The sequence below is a fragment of the Melospiza melodia genome, chromosome 4 (assembly GCF_035770615.1).
Source record: "Melospiza melodia melodia isolate bMelMel2 chromosome 4, bMelMel2.pri, whole genome shotgun sequence".
Taxonomy (NCBI): domain Eukaryota; kingdom Metazoa; phylum Chordata; class Aves; order Passeriformes; family Passerellidae; genus Melospiza; species Melospiza melodia.
In genome coordinates, this window is record NC_086197.1 from 10170476 (window position 1) to 10181409 (window position 10934).

General features: G+C 42.1%; 1 protein-coding gene across 1 annotated transcript; it reads right to left on the bottom strand.

Annotated features, from left to right (window-relative positions):
* Positions 1-221: 221 nt before the first annotated feature.
* Positions 222-10934, bottom strand: LOC134417062 (aldo-keto reductase family 1 member B1-like). Its single transcript, XM_063153800.1, has 10 exons — positions 10850-10934; positions 7651-7818; positions 6272-6388; positions 5739-5816; positions 4231-4353; positions 3915-4021; positions 3065-3146; positions 2510-2593; positions 2010-2092; positions 222-1191 (listed from the first exon to the last, which is right to left on the bottom strand). The coding sequence occupies exons 1-10, from the start codon at positions 10913-10915 to the stop codon at positions 1152-1154; spliced, it is 948 nt and encodes a 315-aa protein (XP_063009870.1). The 5' UTR covers positions 10916-10934; the 3' UTR covers positions 222-1151.

The window sequence follows — 10934 nt, forward strand, 5'->3', positions numbered from 1 at the left end:
GTCATCATTTCCTTCATTAACTACAAAGAAAATCAGTTGGAAAAGGATATCCATTAAGTGTGCATCCTAGTCCTGAATCTTAATTCCACATTGTCCTTCTCTCTGCATGCAGTGCTGAGCCACATTGTTCTTATCCTGATCTGCAAGAGCCTAAATCAAGTTTTGGGTCAATTGTTAAAGAGCAAGTATTAATTAACAGACACCTCATTAAAACACCAACATGGCCTGCAGCAGCACTGACTTTTAATTTTTTTTTTTAGCCAGACAACAGCATCCAGAGACATCCTTTGAGTCAAAACACAAGCAAGCAGTACCTAGGGAACAGTACAGGAGAGTGAAATCTGCTGTTGCCTTCTGTGAAGCTGCCCAGCTTTTCTCCTTGCTAAATAAGACAGCTGCCAAACAAAATAATTCCTGTGTGTCTCCTTTATCAGACTTTGGATTTTCTAGGAGATTTGCAGTCTCAACTGCAGCCATTCTACTGATAAAGACAGTATTTATATACTCTTGCAGATACTACAAACCAAACATACAAATCTCCTAGTGGTTTATTAGTTTTTAGCAGTTCATAAATAGGAAACCTCATTAAGAGCTCCTGAATCATAATTCAGCAGTGTCCACTAAAGAGCTTTTTTTGGTTTGTTACACTGCAATTACTGAACTCGGCATCTCAAGCAGCATGTCATGTCATTGAGATCCTCTGATGTTAAATGGATTGTCTTGTACTGATAGTTAAAAGATAGTAAATTTATTGATCTTTTGTCCAAAAGTAGAACTAATCAGACAATTTAAATTTTCTCTAAACTTAGTCAGATTTATAGTTAAGACAAAAAATGCTTTTCCCTAATCCCAATTTGTGGCTTTATTAAACTTCATTATAATTACTACATTAAGAGAGAATATATATTTTGCTGCAACTGAAAATTGTGTTAAAAGAGCAGATAAAGGACTGATACAACTGGTTGATACAAAGGAAGCAAATGTATCCATGTTCAAAGATGACTCTTCAGAATATCAGTGAGTTACCTTCTCCCATTTTTTTAATACATATTCCCCTTCTATCTATGAATTAATGCACAAAGTATTGCAAGTTGCTTGAAATAACAATAAATGGACTGGATCCCCCAGAGGATCTGAAGCTGATGGCTCTGTCAGTCTTCTAAAAAAGGATAGTCCTTGTGATTTTTGCATCTAGAAAAAGAGAGCATGATTAGAACATTTTAAGGATATAGTTTAGAGAAAAGGGTTTTTTTTTCCCCTGGTAAAAGAACTGAAACTGAACTACGTTAAAAACACATTGTCTCCTTATCCTGGGCAGGGAAAGCGAATTCTCTGTAACATTTGCATGTATCAGTGACCTTCTCAAAGGATAATGTATCTTATGCTCAGCTGAAATTGCCAAAATTCCCTGAGATATTAACCCTTTGTCTTGGAAACTCCCAAGCCCCCAGGGTGCTGTTAGACAAGTGGGTAACCTGGGAAAACTGAATAAAATGCAGCTCTTGGTGAGTCTGTAACCATTCTGTTATCTAGATAACATTGGCAGGAGTACATAGGCACAGCTCTTCCCTTCAAAAAAAAACCCTACAACTCTCATTCTTAAAATGGAATTTATTTACTCTGACTGTCCCTTATGTAAAGGAGCCAAAGAAAACGGAGGGGGGAAATGGCTGCTTATTTATTTTTGGAATTTCCAGCTGATTTTGATTTTCAGGCAGCAGTTTGGTATGCATCCAGTACAGGACATCTTAAGAACATTGTGCCTGCAGAAATCCCAGTGTTCCCAACCTGGACAAGATGGGCAATACTCTGATAAACCCAAGGGTGAGATTCCAGCAGATGTGACCAGCTGTTGGCTGAGCCTCCCTCTCTTTTTATTTTTAAGGGGCTATCAGATAGTGTCTGTTAAGAGGATATCTAAGAGATAATCCAAGCTATCCAGGGGAAATCCAGCCCTGGTGCAGCGTGCAGGAGGAGGAGGATGAGGATGAGGATGAGGAGGTACTCACTGGGTTAACGCACAGATGCGATAGCGCTTCTTGAAACCAAGGAGGGTCTCCATCTCCTCTGCACTCAGCTCAAAGTCAAACACCTGCATCAAGGTCCCAGACAGCTGGGTTACTTCAGTTTGCAGTGAGACAAGGAAGTTTATGTGCAGAAAGAAGAGCAGAAGCAGGCTGAAGCACTAGGAGGTGTGCAGGGGACATACATGTAGGGAGAGCAATAAATAAATAAATGTGTAAGGTTACAGTGTGGTGGGCTCTGCCTGCAGCAAAACTTTACCACAAGGTGGAAGAGTTTGGCTCTTACCTGATGTGTTCTAACTCCTTACTTTTCAAAGTGACTTTTTGCATTCATAAAGAAGTAATAATCTATGTGGGATCTGACAAAGGTTTTGGCAGTTCTAAGTTTGAGGGGTGGTTTGTACCATTGGCAGAGTGGGGTTTTTCCTGTGTAGTTTAGCACCATTTATGACTCTGTAAAGTGTCACCCCAGGACACCCTCTTACCTTGAAATTTTCTTCAATACGCTGTGGAGTGACAGATTTGGGAATGACACTGACATTTCTTTGGATTTGGAGCCGGATAAGCACCTGCAGGAGCACACAGGGAATTTACAGATGAGAAGTGCTGCCTGTCTTCTGAAAGCTGAAAAGCAAAGGTGTCTGCATGGTCACACAGAGCAGCTCTGCTGGTAACCAGAGGGCTCACAGAGGAGAAGCACAACCTAAACCCTTCCTAATTACTGCATGAGCTCATTAAATCCTCACCCATCTCTGAGGCTGAGATGACAACAAGGGAGTGCATTGAGCAAGAGTTCAGGATTGGCAGGATGCTGTGTGGAGAGGCAGCCAGTGCCAGTTAAAGCCCAAAGCCACTGCCAATCTTCTGTCCATCACTAAAACTGAGGTAGAGAGACTGTTTTTCTAAAGCATTAAACTGTGTACAGGACACAGCTGGAACCCCATATTATTATTATTCCATAATTCCTCTGTAAGCAGTTACTTTAGCACAAGTGGGAAGAATACATGTCAGCAGGGAAAACAGCTCTGAGCAGTATTAACCTGAGCTGGGGTTTTGTTGTGCTTGAGTGCAATTTCCTTAATTTGAGGATCATCAAGGAGAGAAATATGGTCAGGCTTGGACCTGTAAAAATAAAAAAAACAGGCTTCAGTAGTTGAATAACTCACTGTCTTCTCCCTCAAGCACTGTATCATAAGAATATTGTTTAAATTATTAAAAAGCATAATCTTTCACTCTTTAATTTAGCATCTTGTTACTTCAGTTCCTGCCTTCATTCTTCCCTTTTATAACAAGGGAGCACATGAGAAGAGGCCTGTAGTTTCTAGTAAAAACAGGTCATATAACACATTTATGTCCAGCCTGAGATCAAGCTGGGAATCTCTTTGATCCAGATCCCAGGAATTTCATCTTGTCCTTTACAAGCACAGCTGCTCTGGCAAAAGCCCTGTCCCAGGTCAGAGAAAGCCATGAGGATGGGAGTAAAAGCAAAATTTCTGCAACTTCCCCATTTACAAACTTAATCCCTTTGTCTCAGCAGGACTGCAAAGTTGCTATTTTCATAAGCATCTGCTGCTTTGGTTTTTTGTTTGGTTTGTTGTGGGTGTTTTATTTTTTTAGTTCAGAAATTCTCCTACATGTTTAATAAGCTCAGCAAAACTCAGTTAAGAATTCTCTTCTCTGCTTTCATCAACCAATTGATCATTTTTCTTCAAAATACGAAACTGGTGGACTGAATATCACAATAAGTGTGAGGTTTCTGTGAGTGTGATTTTTAATTAATTAGGGAGTCCTTTTTTAATTACAGTAGTTTTTCTCAGAGGTTTCATCCTAAGACTGGTTTACTGCATTGACTTCAGTCTACGTCTAAGAAATCTCACAAAACGTTCTTACCCTGGCCAGTTGGGTGCTCCAAGGGGACAGTATGCAGTGACAGAGATCCCTTTGGCTTGGCAAAACTTAATCAGCTCTTCCTGAGGAAGATAGGGGTGGCTCTCAATCTCAAAAAAAAAAAGAAAAAAAAATTATCTTTCACCTCTCAACAGCAGAAGGTACTTCAAGGTTTAGCATCACTGTGCCACATCAGCTTTGAAAATGTGATTCTTTTTGCAGGTGTGGGGTTTTTAAGGGATTTTTAAGAAATGTTCCATCCAGTGCAACAGCCCAGACAGGTGTGATGTCAGTGCTGAGGAGCTGCAGGACAATTTACCTGGTTGTTTGCAGGTTTGTGTCTTAAGCCTGGTTTGCCCAGGAGCTGATGGATCTGTTTTTGGTTGAAGTTGGAGACTCCAATAGCCTTCACCATTCCCACATCCACGAGCTCTTCCATAGCCTACAAACACCACAGAACCACACTTCCTATCAAGTTCTTTCATTTTTATATGGAAAAAAATGCCCACACAAAAACTTGAGTGGTAAAAATCATCCTGTGCTGTGAGAACAGTACCTGAACAGTGGGGCTCTGGTCAGACTGAGATCTCACATTCTGTGTCACCATACAGATACATAACAGCAATATTCACACAACCCCTAAACTATTATTATTATTATTGTTGTTGTTGTTGTTGTTGTTGTTTCAGTAAAATATTACTATTTTGAAATACTATCCCAGGCAAACCTTCAGACACCTGGAAGAGATTCTTTTAGAGTAATTCCTCAGCAAACCAAATAATCATCCCGTAATAAAAAGCACCTTTTTTGGGACAGAGCAGCTCAACAAGGAGCTGTCACAAGACATCTGGAACAGGATGGATACTGGTGATCAACACTGATTAATTTCCCAAGAGAGATGTACCATTTAGCAGCTGGATTATAGGATAAGCAGCACTGTGTTCCCCCTCTCTCACCTATTTTCTTTCACCCTAATGAGCAATAAAACAGCCAGACAGCCCTAATTAGATTGTCACATCCAGCAGAAAAGAATTGGGGAAATAATCTGCTAGCAGCCTTTAGAGCAGAAGATACCCTTGTTCCAAAGCAGAAATAATTTTACTTTAAAGTTGCTGTCATAAGCAGCAGCCTGAAATGTCCACTTTTTTCCCCTCAAATAAACAACAAAAATGTGCATTATTCTTAACCTGACAGAAGGCAAAAAGCAGCAGTGAATTCTTGTGACTCTGGTGAGTTTCTTACCTGCTTTTGGCCTGGCTGTGCTGAGCACGCGGGAGTGGAAGGGAAAGGAAGCCCAAAGTCTCAGCCAAGCAGGAACTGGAATTCACAGCCAAGCCTGGCCTCCCAGGCAGCCTGTGCTGCTCACAGAGCTTAGCAAAGGACTTTGGCCAAGTCCCACTCCTTCCAGAGACAGAAATTTGGGTGCTGTGGAACACTGGCACAGGAATGTTGGCTTTGCCGGGGTCTGGACAGCTCAGGTGCCACAAGAGATAAGCATGGCTACAACTAAAGCCACCAGAAATTGCCCAGAGTGGGGTAGGGATGTGAGAGACAGCCTTTGTTAGCTCAAACCACTGCAGGGTACACACACAGTCAAAGATTTCCTCTTGTCATGCCAACCCAGCCAGTTCAGTAAGCAGTAGATATAAAAATACCTAAATTTTGGCACAGTGACACAAAAAGGAGCCCAAGGACGCAGAGAAATCAGCAATCTCAAATACCTGATGTTAGAAATTCTCTCAGAACAATTCCCACAGTGGAAAGCTTAGAGTTTTCAGGCTGTTATTTCAAACTAGCAAGATATTTTTGGCCTGTAAATGAATGTACCTCCCACGTATCCAGAAAATCTGTATTGCTGGGAATGATCATTCCGTTTCCATCTGCAGGAAATAGCTCCTCTCCTGCCTAGCAGCACAAAAGGAAAAGCAACATGAAGGTCAGCTGAATTATAAATACTTCAAGAAATCATTTAGAAATTTGGGCGAGCGAGTGGAGCTGGAGACACTGAGCTGGATATCCTGAATTATGTTTGTGGTGGGGTGAGACATGGCTGAAAGGACCAGCCTGTATCAACAGAGAAATCCTCAGGAAAATCTGTCCCTTGAGACTCTGTCCTGCAGGCACTTCTGTGTGCCTCAGGTTGAGAGAAGGCCAGGGAGGTTTTGTACTACAAAACCAACCTAGTTTAAGCAGCCATGACCTTTCCTTTCCTCCTGGGCTCTCCCTGCAGAAATTCATCATTATGTCCTAATGAGATTTACCAACACTCCTCATTGGAGAAGACTAAAGAGATGTCTGGTCCCAAAGGCAAAAGGGGCAGAGCCCTGACAGACGGATCCTAGGATTTAAAGTTGCAATACCTTGAATCCCATGGGGCAGTGCATCAGGTAGAGATCCAGATAATCCAGCTGGAGGGCAGCAAGTGTTTTCTGGCACGCCTCCTTCACCAGGGACCTCTCGTGGAAGGTGGACCACAGCTGTGGGGAAACACAAACCTGGGAGCTGCTCTGCTGCCCTCACGGTGCCAGAGCATCCCTGGCAGGCAAACACAGGGCACAGAGGCAGCTCAGGGTGTGTGTGGCACAGCTTCTCACCTTGAGGAGGTGCCACTTGAGGCACCTCAATTTATTTGTGGCACTGTTAAGTAACTAAAATGAGAATAACTAACTCTGAAATTCCATCAACTATTGCAACGATTAAAACAAAGAAAATAAGTGAACCTGGTGAAAATCGACCCTCCAGCTTCCAGCAGATAGAAGTTACTTTATTTTTCCTACCATTGTTGCTGGGGGAAAAAACAAAACAAAGCATAACATACAGGAGCTGACAGGCTGAAGCCGGCAGCGCAGCAGGAGTGACCAGAAAAACAATAGCCCTGCTTCCTATCCCAGAGGCCACCAGGAGCACGGCCTCAGTTCCTGTCTCCATGGCTGACAATGGACATGGACTACAAAAAAACCCCTCTCAAACCCAGCCTTTTGTTTCTCAGGGGGTGACCTATTCCTTCCCCTCACCATCCACTGATTGCTCTGCCCTGACAGAGAGGAGGTAATTCCCAGCTTCATCCCTGGTGTTGGGATGACCCTGAGGTGCTGGAAAGTCTCTTTTTCCCAGCCCCAAGACTGAAGAAGAAGACAGGATTCCTTGGCTCTCATTCTCAAGGTTGTTTCTTTTCTCTTATCTACAATATTCTTTCTCCAACCCACTGAGGTCTGTCCAGCAGGTTGGTTTGTGGCCCACTGACTGCCCTTGGTGTTATCTTTTTATACTAAAAACTACCTGTACTTTATTTACAATAATTTCCAATACCTATCACCTATGTCAGACAGTCTGTCTCTACTCTAAACCAATCTAAAAATGTCACCATCACACAGAAGATGAAGGACAAGAAGAAGAAGGAGAAAGACTGGACACACTCAGATTCCTCCATCTTGCCTCCTGAACCCCCATTCTAAAAACCCCAAAATTCTACTTTTTCACCCTGTGACAAATTCACTATCATTCTACTCAAACCCTTGTGGCTTGTAAATCTTCACACAAAGTTGGTAATTGTTTCCATGGGCTAAAATCCAAGGCACAGGTGTTTGTGACTCCGTGCCAAGGTCTCTGAGCCCCTGCCAGGGTCCCAAGCCCTCCAGGGCAGTCAGAGGAATGTCCTGGGTTCCAACACATCCCATGGCACTTTCCGTGGTGGGACTTTGAGCTTGGCCCCACGTGAGAGCCATCTCCAAGGACACACCTTGCTGACCACGAAGAGCTCCTCTCTCCTCAGCACGCCCTGCTCCATTTTGTGCCGCAGCGCGTCCCCGATCTCGCTCTCGTTCTGGTACATGTGGGCACAGTCCAGGTGCCGGTACCCCACGTCGATGGCAAACTCCACTGCATCCCTGGCTGCCCCCTGCAGAGACTGAAACCACGAGAGAAAACAGTGATTTGCTAAATAGCAGATTAAGAGCTTTGCTATTCTGAAAATCTGGCAATTTTAAGCCCCTAGAATAATGAGATATTCCAGCTGTGGGTTATTTGTTTGTTTGTTTGTTGTTTTTTGAGGGTTTTTTTGTTGGGGTTAGGATTGAAGGTATTTGAGATTATAGTTTCCATCTAGATTTAGGTGTTTATTATTATTATTTATCTGTTTAGCTTTAGGTGTTTAATACTTTTATTTATGTTATAATCTCACCGTAGTGAGTTCTGTAGTCTTTTATTAGCAAGGCACAAAATGTCTTGCTAAAGGCTTGCTATCTCTTGTTACAAGGTTTTTTAAGACTAAACTGTATAATTAAGAAATGATACCTAAATTCTTTTCTTTTTTAACCCAATAAATGATTCTTCGAAGTCCACACTGTGGACTTTCCTGTTCAATTACAAAATATCACCCAAACCCATGAAGAAGAAGGAAGAAGAAGGTAAAGAAGAACAACCTGGTCCTGCCCTAAAACTTCCAATTTGCTTCATATTTATTACTATATTCTAAACCTCCAAACTCTAAGTTGTGTACCCTGTGATATTACACAGTTCTAACCAACTACACACCCATAATCCCAGTGCCATCAGTTTTGGAAGCTTTCTCCACAGTCTCAGGTCAAATGCAGTGTTCTCTTGTGGGTCTGTGCCTTTAAGCACAGAAAGTTTAAAATCCTCAGCATTTAGGGTTCCAACACCAGCCTGGATCTGGCTTTCATTAGTTTTGTGAGATCAAATGGCAAAGGGAGGCACTGATGAGGTGCCTGAGCTGATCCACCCTTTTCTAAGTATTGGAAGTTCATTCTGGGACACGAGGCTACCTTGAAATAAATTCTAATTTCCCCAGAAATGAAAAGCAACTTCAGTGTGACATACTGGCGACACGAGGAAACCAATCACCTCTGGAATGTGCCCTGGCCCTGCACAAAAACAACCCAGCTCTTGTTGACACAGGACAGGGAGGCGAGGGGACTCAAAACACTACAGACAGTGCCACCTCCTGGGTCAAACACACACTTGGTGCTGGATAGCAAAACAAACCACTTCAGATTCTTGGCTTGGAGACACCACTGAGCTGTTTGGTGACTGAATCCAGAAAATGGCACCCCAAACAGAAGCAGGATTCAAAATCAGGATCACCTCCTGTGGTTATTAATTGTTGTGGTGCTGTGGGTGTCTCTAGGACGAGGTGAGAGATTAATCTGAGTTCATATTTTTTAGAAGGCTGATTATTATATTAAATTCTATTACATTATATTACATTATATTATAAAACTATACTAAAGAAGGAGAAAGGAAACATTAGAAGGTTAGACAAGAATGATAATAAAAACTCGGGACAGAGAGTCCAACAAAGCTGGCTGTGACTGTGCATTAATTAAAATTAATTCACAAGCTGGGTAAACAATTTTTTAAATTACATTTTAGAGGAGTAAAACATGGAGAAGCTGAAGCTTCTCAGCTAGCAGAAGAAGAAATCTTAGCAAAGGGATTTTTCAAAAAATATGACAGTAACAACCTCCTACTTTTTTCTTTTTTAATTATATCACTACTCCAAGTTTTTCCAGTCAAAGGGCACTTAGTTGGTTCACCTAAATTAATAACAACAGAGAAAAAAATACCACTTTTTTTTCAGCACACAACTAAAGAGACTGTTGAAAGTTTTACAGGATTTCTTTTTTTGCAGTCCCTTTCCCCGTCCATCCCTCCCTGGATGTGAGCAAAGACAACAACCTGCCCTTGAGATTACATAAAGCCCTCTCATGTGAGATGTTTTCCAGAGAAAATAATCCTTTGTTTAATTTCCCCAGGTGCTCTCTGAGCTCAGATTCGAGTCAGAGCTGCCAGGTAAAGGGGAGGCTGCTGTGGGAACCTTGAAACCAAAGAGCTTTAATGAAATTATCACCATGGGCTTGGGCCTTGTTTTCATTGCATAACAGAGATCATGTGTCCAAAATGTTCCTTCTACTCAGTCCTGACCAGTTTCTATTAGCAACTTAACAAGCTCCTTCAGAGAGCTCCCCCATCACAGCATTGGGCCCTAAGAGGCCCCCCCCAGGCACACTTTGGTTTTTAAAGCCTACTTGAACTACTTTAGGCTTCTTAGTGTCCCTTTGTCATCAGAAAAATAAAGGCTGAAAGGGCTAAACAAACTCACACCTGTTTGTGCACATAAAGTTAAATGCTGATTAGATCAAATGGCCCAAAAATATGGCAGGAATTTAAGATATTTTTGTGGTGACTGGAAAAGTGTTTCATGGAGCTGGGAAGTTGTGATTTGACATATTTTGTTTCCAGTCTCAGATCCAGGGAAAAGTTCACTTTCAAAACTATTTTTATCTTTCTTAAGATCAGTTTCTTAAAATTTTCAGCTCATTTCCAGACTCCTTTTACATTTATAATTCAGTATATTCTTAAACTACTCTCTCTTACCAAAAGTCCATTAGGTAACATTTGCAGGTAAAGAACCACCCAAACTGGTGCAAAGTGCTGCACTCTCATCTGCTGCCAATAAAAACAAGTTATCCTCAAGTCTCTAAGGGATTATTGTGAGTTCCCATTTCCAAAACTACTTATTGCTCCTTAAATTCCTATAGCTACACACACTCATCACAGATGACACCTACATGACATGCTGGGATGTTAACACAGTGCCGAAAGAAAGCAACAAAACAAACGAAACCAAAACAAAATAAAAATACAAAGAAAAGTTAGCTAGGCAGAAGCTTTTACTTTTGCAGCATGTAATTTTTTTCCCCACAGCTAAGAAAAAATCTTGTACCTGCTCCACTACCTCCACTCACCCCTAAGATTTCCTGAAGGCTGGGGATAAATCCCTGCATTACCTGAGCTATTTCAAAAGGAAAACATTTCACAGAGGATTTGCTGCATTCTCCTGACCCAAAGAGGAGATTTTTTCAGCAATCCACTGTGATGGTTCCCAGCACCCAGAGGTGCCCAGCTGCAGCAGGTACCTGCCAGGTGCCCAGTCCCAGGATGGGCATCCTCCCACCGGCGGGCAGCTCCAGGTGAGTGGCCATGGGCAGTCAGGCAAGGAGG

What these genes read in the sequence shown, in the direction of transcription:
- LOC134417062 (XM_063153800.1), bottom strand. Translation starts at nt 10,915, where the DNA reads ATGGCCACTCACCTGGAGCTGCCCGCCGGTGGGAGGATGCCCATCCTG. An exon ending in AGCTCTTCGTGGTCAGCAAG is followed by an intron (nt 6,389 to 7,650) that starts GTGTGTCCTTGG and finishes GTTTCCCCACAG; the next exon opens with CTGTGGTCCACCTTCCACGA. An exon ending in ATTTTCTGGATACGTGGGAG is followed by an intron (nt 4,354 to 5,738) that starts GTACATTCATTT and finishes TGGTGTTTGTAG; the next exon opens with GCTATGGAAGAGCTCGTGGA.